Below are 17,614 nucleotides of genomic sequence, written 5' to 3'. Positions count from 1 at the left end.
CCTTGTCCCATAGCCACACTGATGAATATCTTGCATATCACCATAGAACCTTCATATGGTGATGGATGGAGATAGAGACAGAGACCCACATTGGAGCACTGGACTGAGCTCCCAAGGTCCAAATGTGGAGCAGAAGGAGGGAGAACATGAGAAAGGAAGTCAGGATCACGAGGGGTGCGTCCATCCACGGAGACGGTGGGACTGATCTAATGGGAGTTCATCAAGGCCAGCTGGACTGGGAGTGATGGAGCACGTGGTCAAACTGGACACTCTGAATGTGGCTGGCAATAAAGGCTGACTGAGAAGCCAAGGACAATGGTACTGGGTTTTGATTCTACTGCATGGACTGACTTTGTGGGAGCCTGGTTTGTTTGGATGCTTCCTTTTATAGACCTGGATGGAGGGGGGAGGACCCTGGACCTCCCACGGGGCAGGGAACACTGACTGCTCTTAGGACTTGAGAGGGAGGGGGAGGTGGGAAGGGGGAGGGAAAAGGGAGGCGGGGAGGAGGTGGAAATTTTTAATAAATAAATAAATAAATAGATAAATAAAAATAATAAAAAATATTTAATTATCTAGTATGCATGTAGTCTGAGTTTGACCCCAGGATAATAATAGAAACATTTAAAATTTAAAAAAAATTAACATGAGATCTCCCCTGAACTTATTTTTAAATGTGAAGTGCATGGTTAACTATATGCACAATGTTATAAACAGACATCTACAATCTACTCATCTCACAAAATTATTTTAAGACACTAATTTTAAAAAATATTTTTTTCATTTGAAATTCTTCCTTGGGGAGTGCCTGTTTTTAATCCTTTCAGCTGCATTCTCCATAAGGATATGTTTCACAAACCCTGGGCTCAAAAAATGCACTAGTCTCTGTCCCCAAGGAGTTAGACAACAGACACACAGCACCGCCGGAGCTTTTCAGAAGCCTACCCTGTACATCAGAGAAAGCAGGGCTGCCTTATAGGCAACTTGTCTTCATAATCTGAAGCCTTGTGGGCTAGCTACACAGTACTCTATTCACTGAAAATTTTCCCCAGTGTTCTTGGTCAATAATTTTGTCTTCTGGATTCTTCTGTTACTTTCTTTGGACAGTATCATTCACCAAATAAAAGTACACACTTCTGCTACAAAGTAACAATTCGTACTAACTAGTATAAGCTAAGCAAGCAGCAAAAGAGCCATAACAAATCATCATGGAACTGAATATCGCCACTGCTCCAGTCAACCTTACTTTGAGAGTGTAACCATTGTTTCTTTTAGCCTAGACCTAAACATATGTTCATTTTGAAACAATAATTAAAAGAACAGTACAGTATACAGTCAAGGTAGGTGTCCCGGGGGACATTTTCTGGTACTTGGAGTTAATCTCATACTACACAAATTACTTTTAAATGAGAATAACAATAAACAAAAGAAACCACCAAATATAATAATTGTATTAAAAACTGACATGTAGATTCTACATATTCTCTACAGAACTTTTAGAAGACAAATTTGTTTCTCCTTTAACTAGAAGGTAAGAGTTACATTTAGCATTATGGCAAAGAATTCCATATTTGTAAAGACTATAATGCTGAATATTTTTCCTATAGTGAAAAATAAAAGAATGAGTGCCTCAAACATACTCAATGCCTTCAAAATTTAGACACATCAGTATATACAAATACTTAACCTAAATCGTTCTTATATTATCTGGTAACACATAAAAAGATTAAGAAAAAAAAGAAGAAAATCAGATGGAGACTGGAGACAAAATTATCTTTGTATATATCTTGAAAAGTAAAAGAAAGTTTTATGTAGAATATAAAAATTTCAGCTAAACTGATGACTTCCATTAAGTTAAAATTTGACAAATTTAAAGAATTCACTTAGCAAACAATAGTAAAACACTGGGTCTTCTCTGTTAGAAAATACAAATCGAGGTCTGCTTTGTACTAACTATAAAGGTATTGCCAAAGCAAACCCCACAAAAGATGGACTACTTAGATATCCATTAACCTAAACTATGAAGGACAATTTAAGAAACATAGATAGATAAACATGAATATAATAATAGTAGAGATGAAAATAAGGAAAAAACTGTATGGCAAGGTTGAGTCTAAAACTAAACTCTCAAACAGAAAATGAATTTGATTGTAGAATCTTAAAAATATTATTATTCTCTTCTCATAATGAAAAATAAATACAAGTTTACTAAGTAAAGGAAGCATAAACTCAAGCATTTTTAACTTCCAAGATCTGGTGGTAGTATGCATCAAGTTAAACCACACAGGTGAGGAACACTTAGGCAACATATAACCTTACTGTAACCAGTTTGAAAAAGGCATATTAGAGCACACCAATTGATTATCCAATATCAAATGATTAGCTCTGAAAACATACATACAAGTTATATAGACTGAGTAGGTTGTATATATGCATTTGGGAATATATGTGTGTATCTACATATATACATATATAATACATATGTAAAAACATATACATATGTATACATACAGACATATAACAATTTTTAAAGGTTCATGAGCTTGAAAGAGGGTAGAGAGTTATGTGGGATAATTTGGAGGGAGAAAGAGGAAGACAAAAACTATACAACACATTATAATCTCAAAAATTAGAAGTTATTATAAAATGGCATATTAGAAATGAATTGTTAGAAATATTAAACTATAAAAACCAAGGAAACATTTACATAATGAAGTGATACCAGAAAAAAGGAAACAGAATGAGAAGTCATCAGATAAAGAAATGATAGACAGATAAGCGATTATTTTATAGTATGACAATTTTAAGAGAAATTGTAGTAGCTGTGTAAAAGTGATACTAGATGGCTACTTGTCATATTATCTATTTGCAGTTTTTTTCCTAAAAGCAGATCCTATACTCCTCATTTGATAAGTTTGTTTGTTTTGTCTTTTGGTTTCATGTATGAATTTATTTCATGCATGCACATCTTTGTACACTTGCATGCCTCAGCTTTCATGTGAAACTCAGAAGACAACTTGTGGGAGCTGGTTCTCTTCTTCTACCACATGGGTTCCAGGGATCAAACCGAAGCTGTCAGGCTTGTCTGCAAGCACCTTTATGCACTGAGTCATCTCACCAGCACTGTCTGCATTTTGTTTGTTTTGTAGTATTGGAAATGTAACCCGGACCCCATATAGGCTGGGCAAGAGTTTCATTACTGAGTTATGCAGTCAGCACTCGCTTGCTAGAACTTTTCAGGGTCGGTTTTGTATTATGAGACACAGTTTTATACAGTCCTGACTGATTATCATTTTGTGACCCTCAGCCTCCTAAGATCCAGGATTATGGACATGCACCACCATATCCAGGTACAAAGCATTTTTTAAAGAATGTGTATGTGTATATGTGAGTGTATGCCACATATGTGTGGATTATGTGGAAGCCAGAAAAGGGTGTTGGATCCCCTGGAGTTAGAGTTACTGGGTCCTGGAAAAAAAAAAAAAAACCAGTCTTCTGAAAAAGAAAAAGTGCTCCTAACTCCTGAACCATCCATCAATCCAGTTGCCAGATGCTAGGTTTTAATGATATTTTTAAAACAAATGCCAATATCAAATCTTCTCAAAACATAGTAACCATGCTAACCACAAATATTTATTTTGAATAAGTAAAATGAAATAATATTCACCCCAAATATACCAAAATTATCCTATTAATTTTCTCATGAAAAAGAAACAAAAACTTCAGTCTATTTATTTCAAAACTACAAATATAAGATTCTCAGTAAATACAGACAGCTGTAAGAGTAGCACATGGTCCATTTCATCTACTAAAAATGGGCTTTGAGCTCAGGAGGCAAATTGCCTGCTATGCATTTAGATTTTCAGCACCTGTAAAAAAATCCCAGGGATGGCTGCATGCATCTGTAAACCCAACCTGGTGAGGGTGGTGGTTCCTCGAGAGTCAACAGACTCGACAACTCTAGTCAATCAGTGAGTTCTAGGTTTAGTGGGAGACTGTGTCTCAAAATGCTATATGGAAAACAACTGAGGAAGATACCTGATGTGTCCCTCTGACCTCCATGGGTGCACACATGTCTGTGAACACATTTTTACACTCCACACACAAAAATGTTTAAATGAACTTAACTAGATTCCATTTTCACGCTCATGCAATGCCTTGCTTGTTGGCAAAGACGTGCACTTCGAAAAAGCTGAACCAGAGAGATGAAAAGTTGTTCGCCCAAGAATTAACCAATTGTAAAGTTGGGACACTCAAATTGTCACACTGATTTAAGAACCAATTATATAATTCACTTCAATTCCGGAGAAACTGCATATCCCAAATAATTGGGAATCTGATAAAAATCTAATAAACTTTACCAGTATAGAACATACTCACAAAAAAGTGCTTATACTGCAAATAATGCTACTGTAAGCTAAAAATGAATATAGTCGAGCAAATCAATTTCTATGATTTATCACAGAAGTAAAAATTTTAAGTACATTAACTAAGGCTAGTGTGTAGCACAAGAGCAGAGGCCTTGCCTAGCATGGATGAAGCCCAGAGTTTGATCACCAATACCACAAATATATATAGAGCCAAATTGTGAACATTCTATTAGTTATATATTCAATTTCATATTTCTCTTCTAAGTATTTCCTACTGGCTTTCAGCAGTCAACCTCTTGACTACATATATTTCTATATTTAAAGGTCACTATTGGTTACTTACACCTTCATTTCCTTAAGTTGATAATCTTTCACTGATAATAAAATTTGCCTGTTCAAATCTTATTACTAAAAAGAATACCTGTTCTTCTGTTCTTGCTTTAATAACTGAGCAGCTATCTTCCTCAAATCAGTTACTTCTTTCAAATCATCATCATCTTCCTCCGGAAGTAACTGTTCTTTGTCCAGTCTGAAACAGACACAGTGATTCCAAAAGTAAAGCGAACTGTTCTTTGTCAACATCTAGATATGAAAACTGTTGTTAGTTTTAATTCCATGTGAGCAAAAATTTTTATGCCTTTATATTTAAAATACTAAAGTAGAAAATAAGAAATATTTAGGAAAATATAACTGTATTCTCAACTCAATATAACTACAGCTAACAAGTGATATTGAAGTATAAACTATTTTAATTTTTTTGAAATATATTATGGTCACAAGTTAACAATAAAGGCAGCTGCTTTGGGTATATAAAGTACTGCAAAATTCCAGATAGCCAATTTCTAGAAATAAAGAAAACTAATATCAAAAATTTTCATTTTGCCACACTGTTTCTAAAGTTTACTTATTTTGATTTTTAAGATCTCTATATGAAATAAAATAGTTTAAATAAGGGGAATGTTAAATGGGTTCAAATGAGAGTTTAAAAATTTCCAGAAATAGTTAAATCATTTTAAAATTAAAAACTAAATCAAAAGTAAGTTATTCTGGAAATTGTAGCTATTTGGTGTTAAAAGCACTTCATTTAATAACAAGAACCATAAATAACAATAACGGCAATAACAATATTGTATTCTCATTTGATGAAGTAAGAAATTAATAGAAAAATGGAATCTGAAAAGCAAAATGGTGCCACAGGCCTGTAATCTCAGCTACATTGGAGCCTAAGGCTAGACAATCATAAGTTCAAGGCACAGAGGGCTGTAGCTAAAAACAAGGCATATTTATCACCACTTCTAAGGCTCTATTTGGAAGGAGGGTGCGGGGGGTAGAGGGAGGAGAGAAGGGGGGTTGAGGATAACTTGAGGGAAAGGGGTGCTTGAGAGGAGGAAGGACGGATATGAGAGCAAGGAAAGAGATATCTTGATTGAGGGAGCCATTATGGAGGAAGCAAGAAACCTGGCTCTAGAAAAATGCCCAAGAACCCACAGGGATGAACCCAGCTGACACCCTAAGCAATAGAGGAGAGGGTGCCTGATCTGACCTTACCCTTTGGATCACTGGTTGTCAGCCTTCTTAATGCTGTGACATTTTAATAGTTTCTCATGTTGTTGCGACCCCCTCATTCATAAAATTATTTTTGCTGCTACTTTACAACTATAATTTTGCTACTGTTATGAATCAAAATATGACTAATTTTGGAGATAGAGATTTGTCAAATGGGTCATGACTCACAATTTGAGAACAACTTCTCTAGACAATGTAAAACTCCAAAAGTTACTTTATAAAACACATAGTTAGCTTCATTTGGGCCAACACAAATCAAGACCCACTAATAAGTCAAGAAAACAGGGAACTCGTGGAGTTCTACCCATTCCTTCTGAACTATTGAGAGAGGGTGAACCACTGTGTGGAGGTGTGTATCCACTGCTGAGCCAGGAGACTCCAGCAGCTATTTTTAAACCAATGGTTGACACAGACAGGCCTGGATAATCTCAGTGGGCTCCAAAACAAAATAAAACGACATGAACAACATGAAGGAAAGATCTATGGGAAGTGGGGATAACAGGGGTTGTAGTGAGAAGGGGAATGAGAATGACAACTATGCCTTGTCTACATTTGTGAAATTGTCTAAAAACTCATTAATTTAAAAACTAGGACTTAGGCTATAGCTCAGTGATAGAGCACTTGTTCAGCAGAAGGCTCTACAGTCAATCCTCCACATTAAAAAAAAAGACTACAAGACAAAGCAATGTACTACCTCATTGGGTAGTAGAAATAATTAATTAACAATTTCTTAGAAAATTACCAAATAAAGTTTCAGGTGTGTAGTTTAGAAAATATACGTTCAGCAGGCATGAAATCTTGAGTCAATCCCTAGCACTAAACATAATTATCAATAAAGTCACTTGAAGGAAGCACAATGTACAGAGAAAATTAAGGGAACTGGGAGAAAGTACAGTTCAGACGCTAGTAGGTACTAGCTAAGTGCCTTTACATACATAATATAAAGCCTTTTAGTAGGTAATATAAAACCACTGAATTGCACCTCCCATATGAGTAGATATGGAATTAATTTTGCCCAAAGCAGGACTTTAGCCAAGATTAAATGAGAAACATGGAAAATCACACAGCGCTGGTCCTGATTAGTAAAGCTCTAAATAACCTAAAGGGACGACTGACTCCATCATTTTGTGAAATGAAATAAAAATAAAAGATAAAAATCTCAATTATGTAATAAAATATGGAAATATCTAGCTCATCATTTCCATATCTAGACAACAAAATGGAAAGTATCTTAAATCAAGAGACACAAAACCCAACTTGCAGGAATTCAGAACTCTAAATCTCAGCTTCCTTATTGATAAAACGATGCTGATGACATTTATATGAAAGGGTTGTTAAAGAACTCAAATGAAATAATATTCATGAAGACTCAGTCCTCTTTGGTAACCAAATAATGCACATGATTACTATTCTACTGCAGGGGGGACCAAATACCTATTAGAATTATGAATTTAATTAAAGAATTCAAAGTATTAGAAAGTTAATTATCTACACATGACATGAGGGAAAACATGGCATATGAAACAAATTCTTTCAAGTGCTCTCAAGTAGGAATACATAATGAATAGTCCAAGAATTTATAAGAAACATTTGGAAAATTAGTGCATACTTACTTTTTTTCATTTCCCAGTTCTTCAATTTTCTGAGATTTTTCAGAGCACTTTTCTTTCCCCTTATAAAAAGGAAAATTATTATTTAAAATTATATGGTATACTTCTGTATGATCAGGAAGAAGTGAATGTTATTAATGTTTGTTCAGTTTTGTTTACCTTAAGGAAAGAGACAAATGATCCAATATGTGTATCTCCTTGTTCAGGAACTGCTACATCTTCTGTGTTGGAATCAATAAAATCATACACTTCCTGGTCTAGGTTCAGATTAATATTATGAAATATTATAAATGCTCTAATACTTTATACTCATGATAAAAGCTTAGCTGTGAATATAAAATATATAATAAAATACTGCACAGTTTCAAAGTCTATTTTTAATAAAAATCTCAGTTTTAAGATGCCCTGCATACATGAAACAAAACTAGCAGATATCACATGAATTACCTTTCTGCGAATCAGGCTTGCTTCCTATTAGATGACTGTCATTTCTTGATGTTTGCTCTCTATTCGATTCTGAGACTTGAGAGTGAAGACTGATTGTATCATCATCTGATGGCTGAAAGGAACAAGCATACTGTATAAAAGAGACATTCGAAACACATGACGAAGTTTGTGCTCCTTTAGCTAAACAGGAATTACAAAACATCTGATTTCCATCTCCATATTTCCAACCAAAAGTCTATGTTATGATGAATGTACTGCTTTTAAAAATTAATAGGCACTCCTTCTTTTGAAATCATAAAATAGAACAAAAATTAAAGTTTCATGTATGTTTAGAAGTCAATATTGCCAAGGGCCTCTTTTTCAATGGTTTATGAAATAGCAAAGCAGCATGGATCAGCAACAGAAGAGACTCACTTCCGTTGTAGACAATCGCTTCTCTCCATTATCACTTCCAATTCCAGAGTCAGGGCCATGATTTTTATTTGGATAAAAATCTTCCATACTACAGAAAGAGAAATTCTCAGAGCAGTTAGAATTTTGCTCTTAAATCCACAATGCACACTTGAGCTAAAACACTCTAGGCAACACAAAATGCATACTTTTGATGTTCAAAATTCTTAAAGGAGGAAATAACATAAATTTGTCTAAAATGTATTTTACTCATGACATTTAAGCAGTATTTTTTTATTTTATGTTCTCCATAATGTAGCAGTTGATAAGAGTATTTCTCCTTAGAGACTGAAAACAGAAAGAGAGGAAAATGGACTGCCCTGCCAGAAAATCATTTTGATAAAGACATTTATTCAGTGCTTTTGGCATGTTATAACTTCACAAAATTTCTCTCTTGTTGACTGTTAAAATGTGTTAGTTATATAAATAATGTGTATAATGTTGAATGTGTGTGTACAAGTGCCTCCATTTCAAAGCTCCATGAAATGGTAAACCACCCAACAAGAGAAAAGATTCCCTTCTGTTGTAGACAATTGCTTCTTTCCATTATCACTGCCAGGGTGAAGACTAACAAACACTAGTCCACTTCATAATTAAGAAAAGGGAACACACACATACACACTGTCTGCAAAGTGCTGAATATAGAACTGTTTTGTGTGAGACTAGAGCTGTCCTTATAAATTTTCAACTTGCAAATTATGCCACCAAGATAGCAAAGTACTTCTTGCACACTGTGCAATAACTACCTAGTATGTAGCAAATACTGACTTAAGTGTTTTAAAGACAATGTCAAATATAATTCATGTAAAGTTCTAATAAAAATGGTTGGTGTTTTTCTATTTTATAGGCAGGCAAAGAAGGGCAATTTACCTATATAATTTGCAAATGTTAATGTAAATATGGTCCCTAGATTTCACCTAAGCCTGAACAATCCTTGATTTTAGCACTATGTTATAATTCCTCAAGGGCTTCCTTGACCTGGGTCTTTTTCCTCTTTCTTTCTTTTTTTGTAAGACAGGGTGTCATCACTTTAACCCTAGCTGCCTGAAACTTGCTATGATGTAGCCCAAGCTTACCTGACAGTTTCCATCCTCCTGCTTCAGCCTCCTTAGTTCTGGAGTTACAGGCATGTGCCTCCAGCACTTGATATTCTTTCTGACATTCTCCCCACCCTATCCCCACTGTTCATACAACTGGATTTTCTTAGTTTATTTCTTAAATTAAAACTCCATCTCCCCATAATGCCTGGTTGCAGACCTGATGGCACAAGCCTGTACCTGAAAACATAGACAGGAGGCTCCTCAGAGGTATCAGACTGTACTGGTCTATATAATGAATTCCAGGCCAGACAGAACTCCACAGTGAGAACTTGTCTCAAAAATAGCAAAACAAAATGCTAAAAGTCTTCAACTTCCCAAAGAGATATTCCTTAACCAAAGTCTTGGAATATGATGAGAAATATTTGTCTGTCAAAGTGTATGTCATAATTTCAAATTTTAATACATCTTAAAAGTTTCCAATAAATTAATTGTAAGTTAAAAATATTTCAAATAAAAATTCATTCACCATGCATTTTGAACATAATGCTTTAGCAACACACAGTCCACTGTAGAGTATTATGTGTTTACCCTTGTGGTCCAGCAAGAGCTCAATGTCACTGCCCATCAGCACAAGGGTATACTCATACTATATACTGACATCCCTGGAAATGATGAAAATTCAAAAATGAAGTATGGTTTCTGCTCATTGCATGTAGCTTAAGCACCATGAAAAATTTGAAAAAAATGGCAAAATGTACCATCATATGCCAGCTATCATGTGTGACTCTGTATGTGTGTGTGCACATGTGTGTGTGTGAGTGTATGTGTGTGTGTGTGTGTATGTGAATGTTATGGTCTGAATGTGTTGTAAACTTAATTCCCAATGCAAATCCATTGTCATGTGAAGTCTGATAGGGATTTAGGTCATGAAAGTTTAGTCTTTGAAGAGAATAACCTCTATTGAAGGAGTGAGTTTTGTCCAGGAAATAGATTTGTTACGGGAGTAATCTGACACCCTGTTCACATCTCCTACTTTCTTTTCTTACATGTCACCTTTAGACATGCTGTGGTGCAATAATCAGGCCCTCACTGAATGTGCCCCACCTATTTTGTACTTAATCAGTTCCTAAAATTATGAGCCATAAAAATTTTCATTATTTAAAATTACACAGTTTCAGGTATTCTTTTTTAGCAGGACAAAGTGGATTGAACACTTTTTTATATGGTTCCTTGTTCCACCTAAACTATGAGTTCAAATAGTTGCCAAAACAAACATGTACTGCTTTCAACAAAATATGCCCTGAATCTAACAGCAGGCATTAAGCAGCTATGTATAACAAAAATGATTGGTGAAAAAATGAACACCATTACTAATCTCACTTGCAAAAAAAATATAAAGCATACTAACAGAGATTACCATAGATACTAATTCTAACTTTAATAGAATTTTAATGATATTCTGCTACTACTATCAAACAAAATACACTTTGGGAAATAAATATAATATGCAAATATTTTATGAAAGGAGAAGAAATAATTTTGAAAAAGTCCTATTTGGGAACTCAAGATTTTACTCTTAACAACATTATTTACTATGATCACATCTAAAACAATCTAAAATTTAACATATAAATCAATGACAAACCTTTAAATATATATGTGGTCAGAGATTCCTTTTGTGTAATCTTACCCATTCCAAGTTTTTTTTCAACATTTCTGGATAAAATTATATTTTCAAAAGTCTTTCAGACTAATCTACATCTTGAAAGTATGAATTAAAAGGAATAACATATCTGCCATATCAAAATGTTATAGAGGACAGCACAATCAAAGAATATCAATGATATGTTACTTTTGCCCTGGAGATAGAGTTATAGCTTACTGGTAGAGCGTTGGTCTAATATACAACCGGCTCTGCATTCAACTCCCTGCACTGCAAAAAGAAAAAGAACACACACACACATACATACACACAAAGGGCTGGGGTTGTAGGTCAGTGATAGAGTGCTTGCTTAGATTGAATACTCAACATCAGAAAAAGAAAAGAACATTAGGAAAAGGAAGAAATGCATCTCCAAAGTGTCTTCTTCTTGCATCAACTTCAGTTCAAAGTCAAATTCTACCTGCTAGTTACAAGTATTAAAGCAGTGGTTAGGCTACCAGTTGTCACAGTCAGGAAATCAATGCTTTTACCTATACTGTCAAACATATACATTTTTTGTGCTAGAATAATGCTATCTGGAGAAAAAAATCTCAAATTTAGTTCAGTATCCCAGAAGTTATTCAATAACCAATGACGGTCCGCCAAATACATTTTTTAAACACTAGTGCAATCAGAATAAATTCATTCCACATACCCCAGAGAGATAAACATCTTTTCTAACAGAGGAAAAACATCAGGTGAAATGAAGACTGTTTATGTTACCTGTCTGTGAGGGGCTGAGAAGGCATTCTTTTACTCAGTGATGGAAGATCCAGGGAATCTGGTTTCTTATCCATTCTACAACATGCTTGTATATTTAAGTACTTAAATATATGTACTTTACCCTTTAAGCATATCTGTAACCAAAAAATGAAGTAGATTTTGTAATAACTCCAAATAGAAATATTTATATATTTATGTGTATGAGTGTTTTCCTTGTGCACCTTGTGCTTGCCATATGGCAGAGGCCAAAAAAAGATATGTGATTCCCTGGAATCGAAGTTCCAGGTGATTATAAACCACAATGTGAGTGCTGGGAAACAAATTCAGATCCTCTTCAAGAACAGAGAGTGTACTTAACTGCTGAGTCATCTCTCTGCTTTCTAATTGCAAATATAAAACAACACTATCAAGTTATTTGTATGTTGAAATGATCTCAAAATAGGCTGAGATATCACAACCTTGGCAGTTTGTATATTTTACTGAATTATATGTGTGGTGGAAGGAAGGAAAATGTGACAATGATAACAAATAAAAATCTTCTCTCTGTTACGGTTGTGAGCCAAGGCTTCAGCAGCTGAGCCATCTCTCCATTTAGTAAGAAGTGGAAGAAGATGCAGAGATGCAGATGCAGAGTGGTTAGTTGTGGGAGCTCACTGACTCCAGACAGACAACCAGGAAACCTACATAAGACCAGGCTAGTCTCCCTGAAAGCAGGTGGTATAGGCAGTTTGTGGGGCCTCTGGCAGTAGAATCAGTAGCAATCCTTAATGAAAAATCTGACTTTTTGAAGCCAGCTTCCTATGAAGAGAAACGTTGCTCAGCCTAGGCATGAGAGGGAGGGCCTTGGTCCTGCCTCAATGTGGCGATACAACAGAATTCATTGACTCCCTTATGCTCTCTAAAGAACAGATGGGGGAGGAGGAGGGAAAATGGGGGAGTGAGGGAAGGAGGGGAAATTGGAATTAGTATGTAAAAATTAAGAAAATCTATAATCATTTTATCAGAAAACATTTTGTATATATTTTATTTTTTCTTTGTTAAGAATAAGGGTATTTTCTTTTTTTAATTGAAGAAGGATTCTTTTATACAATATCTTCTGATTATGGCTTCCCCTCTGCTAACTCATCCCAGATTCTCCTTACTTCCACATCCACCCAAATTTACACTCATCTATCTGTCTGTCTGTCTGTCTATCTATCTATCTATCTATCCATCTATCTAATCATTATTATTAATAATTATCTATTATTAGACAACACACATCTCAATACCCATTATACCAATAGTCCAACAAATACCAAGCAAATATACACCTGAGAGAGTTCATAATCTTTCTTTTTAAAATAATACAATCAGAATTGTAAACTCACACAGAGAAAGGGGGATTGTAGATTTTCCAAATGCTTGTCTATAACCTATACTGAAACTATTATCAAAATAAAATAAAAAAGGTTCTAGCAGGCCATGGTGCCACAGTTTTCCAAGTTTATTATTTGATTGGTAGACACAGGAGGAGGATCAAAATTCATAGCTATCTTGTTGGGCAGTGGTAACACTCAGGTTTAATCCCAGCATTTGGGAGACAGAGGCAGGTGGACCTCTGAGTTGTAAGACAGTCAGATCTACAGGATGAGTTCAAGGATATCCAGAACAACACAGATAAACCCTGTCTCAAAACAAACAAGCAAACAAACAAACAAACAAAATTTATAACCATCCACCACAAAGAAAATTTGAGACCAGCATAAAAATATGAGACCATCTTAAAACAAAACAAAAAATAACAAATGTCAGTTCATAGAAAAACTCTAGATACTCCTATGTAAAAGATAAAATTGACTCATATGATACTGTATTTAAATTTAATAAAAATAAAATCATGATAAAACTGAAAAGAAAGAAGCATCATATGCTTATTACAAACCTGTGCTGGCGGTACTTGCAAAGGATTGTTATCCAAAATTATGACTTGTAAATGGTGCAGCTTCCTATAGCAGACAGGAATTTCAGTCACTTTATTACAGGAGAAATCCAACTTGACTAAGGGAAGATCTCCTAATTCTGTTCAGAAACGAAAATAAAGTTAAAGATTGTATGGTTACTCTCTTATTCAAGTAAGTGGAAATAGTGAATATCTTACCATCTGGCAAAATATGGAGATTATTTCTTCTTATATTTAGCTCTTTAAGTGAATGTAATTTTCCCATTTGTTGGGGAAGGACCTGAATTTCATTGCAGCTAATATCCTAAGGAAAACAAGAAAGTGAAACAATATCAAATTGAGAAACACAAATATATTTTCAATTTTAAAATTTAAGAATATGGATAAATTGCTAGCAAAGCTAATTATAATGTTTTCTCTAGCAGATCTTTATTTGAATTAGATCATAAGTCAATATACCACAGTCAATAAAAATTCTATGAAAAAATTTGATATTAGATTTAGTAAGTACATGAGCAAAACTCTCAACAAAAGAACAACTTTGACCATTGAAATTAGAAGAAGGAGCTAAATGTTCAAGCAGAGATAAAACACTGTAGATAACAACAACCAACTTAATCTGCCATCTACCATAGATCATTTCACATTATTTAGGAGGATAAAAACCTCAAGAAAATCAGGAACATCAAGATGTGAACTAGAGAACCAGACACCATAATCATGGTAAGTTTAAATAAATTACTCTCTACAAAAGAGTACGAATATGAAACATATGCATGTAGTCCAAATCCCACTCAAAGATATCCAAAGGAATAAGAATCTCAAGTCTCTCAAGGTTATAAAAAATATAACCCTGATTTAAAGGCCACTAATCTAAAGACCTTTTAGGAAAGAGATCATATAGAAATCTACTACTATAAAAGCTTCTTTAAATATAGATAAATTCACATGCATATATAAAATGAGTTAAAATCGAGTCACCCAATAATAGGTCAAAAATGGTATTAGATGTAATACATTATTAAATAAAATTGCTAGTGCCAGGAATGGGTCACGCCTTTGAGAATTTTTGAACAATGAGGGCCTACTGATCCACAAATATTACAGACTCTAGCTATTGCTGTTAACTACCCTCAAACACTGACAGTAAGACCTTTTGATGCAGATGGCACCTACTTGAGACACAGGCCAAGGAGAAATCAAGTTGGTACTTCCCTGGAAGCTTCCTTCCTAACTGGCTAGCTTACTTAGTTCTAAAAGGTACTATGCTTGCTACCAGAAGAGAAAAATAGGCATAAATATTATCCAGCTATAAACCCTGTGGACTACCATAATAAATGGCCTGCCATTGTGCAATAGTGGCATGAACACCACAGGAGTAAACTATGAATTTTTGGTAGAATTTAGTGCTTAGTCCACAAGATGAAACTGATACCTGGCACTATTATCAGACCAGTAACTTGTGGCAAGGCAGGCCATAGTCCCTAGGAGAAAAGCCAACTGCCACTATTCTGCTAGATGGGCACGGCATTAAATTGATTTCTTATAATTTATTATTATACAAATAGGTTAGTCCATCTTTTAACACGTATCAGAGAAGCTTCTGTTGACAGTGGAGTATTAACAAAAAGCCCTATAACTACTAAGGGTTCAGAGAATATGTAGTTGTGTAATGATTAGCACTAAAGGGAACATGTATACCACACTCTCTCTTTCCAAGGCTCAGAGAACATTGTGGAAGATGGTGTAGGATAATAAAGAATGACCACAAGAAAACAGAGTTTTCCAATGTAGAAGGGAAGTTGCACATATGAATCCACAGCAAATGTGGCAGTGCCCACTAGACCTGTGTGAGCTCAAGCAAGATAAATAACAGCGTGGAGAGGAGAAATGAATAGAAAGTTCCACCCTTAGTTAAGGTGTGATTGAAAATGATGCTAGTTTACTTTAAGAGTGTATCCTCCAGAATATATGGGTATAGGTGCTTATTTATTTAAGTTGCACTTAGAGATTTTCACTTCTAAAGATAATTGAGCTGTTCAAAATATCCCTGGATTACATGATGTCCAAAAGTAGCTATCTGCAAAGAACTATGAACTGTGAAAGAAATTAAAAGATTGTAGTCAATTTTTAAAAGCCTTTTAATAAACCAGGCAGTAGTGGTACACGCTCTTAAAAACCAGAGCTTAGGAGGCATAAGCAGATGAATCTCTGTGCATTCGAGGTCGGCCTGGTCTACAAGAGCTAGTTCCAGAACAGGCTCCAAAGTTACAAAGAAAAACATGTATCAAAAAAGCAATATAACAAAACCACTTAAAGGAACTCTAACAATAGGAAAATATCAAAAAGAACTGCTTAAACTTCAATGAGTGAAAGTGTATGATGAAAGACCTGTTCGACAAGACATGGTCTTAGAAGAAAGAAATTGAAGAAAATACAATAAAATGAAAAGATCTCCAATGCTCTTGGATAGGTAGAATCAACAGAACAAAAATGACAATCCTACCAAAAGCAATCTATAGATTCAATGCAATCCCCATCAAAATCCCAACACAATACTTCACAAACCTTGAAAGAAAAATAATCAACTTCATATGGAAAAACAAGAAGTCAAGGATAGCCAAAACTATCCTGTACAATAAAGGAACATCCAGAGGCATCACAATACCTGACATCAAGCTTCATTATAAAACTACATTAATGAAAACAATTTGGTATTAGCAGAAAACAAACAGGTTGACATATGGAATCAAATCAAAGATTCAGGTATAAAACCACACACCTATGAACACCTGATTTTAACAAAGAAGCTAAAAATTATGCAGTGAAAAAAAGCATCTTCAACAAATGGTGCTGGCATAACTGAATGTCAGCATGTAGAAGAATGAAAATAGATCCATATGTATCTCCATGCACAAAACTTAACTCCAAAGGGATTAAAGACCTCAATAAAAATTCAACCACTTTGAACCTGATAGAAGATAAAGTGGGAAGTAATCTACAAGGTATAGGCACAGGAGGCCTCTTCCTAAGTAGGACCCAAGTAGCACAGACAATAAGAGAAACAATGAATAAATGGGATCTACTGAAACTGAGAAGCTTCTGTAAAGCAAAGGACACTGTCAGTAAGACAAAAAGGCTGCCTTCTGACTGAGAGAAGATCTTCACCAACCCCTCATCAGACAAAGGTCTGATCTCCAAAATATACAAAGAACTCAAGAAACTAGACACTAAAACGCTAATTAACCCAATTAAAAAATGGGGTACTGAACTGAACAGAGAATTCACAACAGATGAACTTCGAATGGCCAGAAGACACTTAAGGTCGTGCTCAACCTCCTTAGCGATCAGGGAAATGCAAATCAAAACCACTTTGAGATACCATCTTACACCTGTCAGAATAGCTAAAGTCAAAAACACCAATGATAGCCTATGCTGGAGAGGATGTGGGGTGAGGGGAACACTCATCCATTGTTGGTGGGAATGCAAACTTGTGCAGCCACTGTGGAAATCAGTGTGGCGGTTTCTCAGGAAACTGGGAGTCAACCTCCCTCAGGACCCAGCAATTCCACTCTTGGGAATATACCCTAGAGATTCCCTAACATACTACAAAAGCATTTGTTCAACTATGTTCATAGCAGCACTATTTGTAATAGCCAGAACCTGGAAACAGCCTAGGTGCCCCTCAATAGAAGAATGGTTAAAAAAGGTGTGGAACATATACACATTAGAGTTTTACTCAGCGGTAAAAAACAATGACATCT

The 17,614-nt window shown here is 35.1% G+C and overlaps 1 protein-coding gene and 1 pseudogene across 6 annotated transcripts in view; one reads left to right on the top strand and one right to left on the bottom strand.

The window, feature by feature from the left end:
* Positions 1-17,614, top strand: part of LOC125405583 (melanoma antigen preferentially expressed in tumors-like) — a 221,725-nt pseudogene that overhangs the window by 125,137 nt on the left and 78,974 nt on the right.
* Positions 1-17,614, bottom strand: part of Lrch2 (leucine rich repeats and calponin homology domain containing 2) — a 94,272-nt gene that overhangs the window by 40,975 nt on the left and 35,683 nt on the right. For all 6 annotated transcript variants that reach the window (XM_048442007.3, XM_048441998.3, XM_048442025.3 and 3 more), the window contains exons 4-11: positions 14,049-14,154; positions 13,833-13,969; positions 11,909-12,042; positions 8,408-8,495; positions 7,994-8,105; positions 7,706-7,803; positions 7,550-7,608; positions 4,792-4,899 (exon numbers count right to left, since the gene is read on the bottom strand). In XM_048442007.3, coding sequence (XP_048297964.2) covers positions 4,792-4,899; positions 7,550-7,608; positions 7,706-7,803; positions 7,994-8,105; positions 8,408-8,495; positions 11,909-12,042; positions 13,833-13,969; positions 14,049-14,154 — 842 coding nt within the window. The remainder of the gene's footprint in view (positions 1-4,791; positions 4,900-7,549; positions 7,609-7,705; positions 7,804-7,993; positions 8,106-8,407; positions 8,496-11,908; positions 12,043-13,832; positions 13,970-14,048; positions 14,155-17,614) is intronic.

The sequence above is a fragment of the Myodes glareolus genome, chromosome X (genome assembly GCF_982192425.1).
Source record: "Myodes glareolus chromosome X, mMyoGla1.1, whole genome shotgun sequence".
Classification (NCBI taxonomy): domain Eukaryota; kingdom Metazoa; phylum Chordata; class Mammalia; order Rodentia; family Cricetidae; genus Myodes; species Myodes glareolus.
Note: the sequence above shows the minus strand (reverse complement) of the source record. Positions and strands in the feature narration are given on the sequence as shown.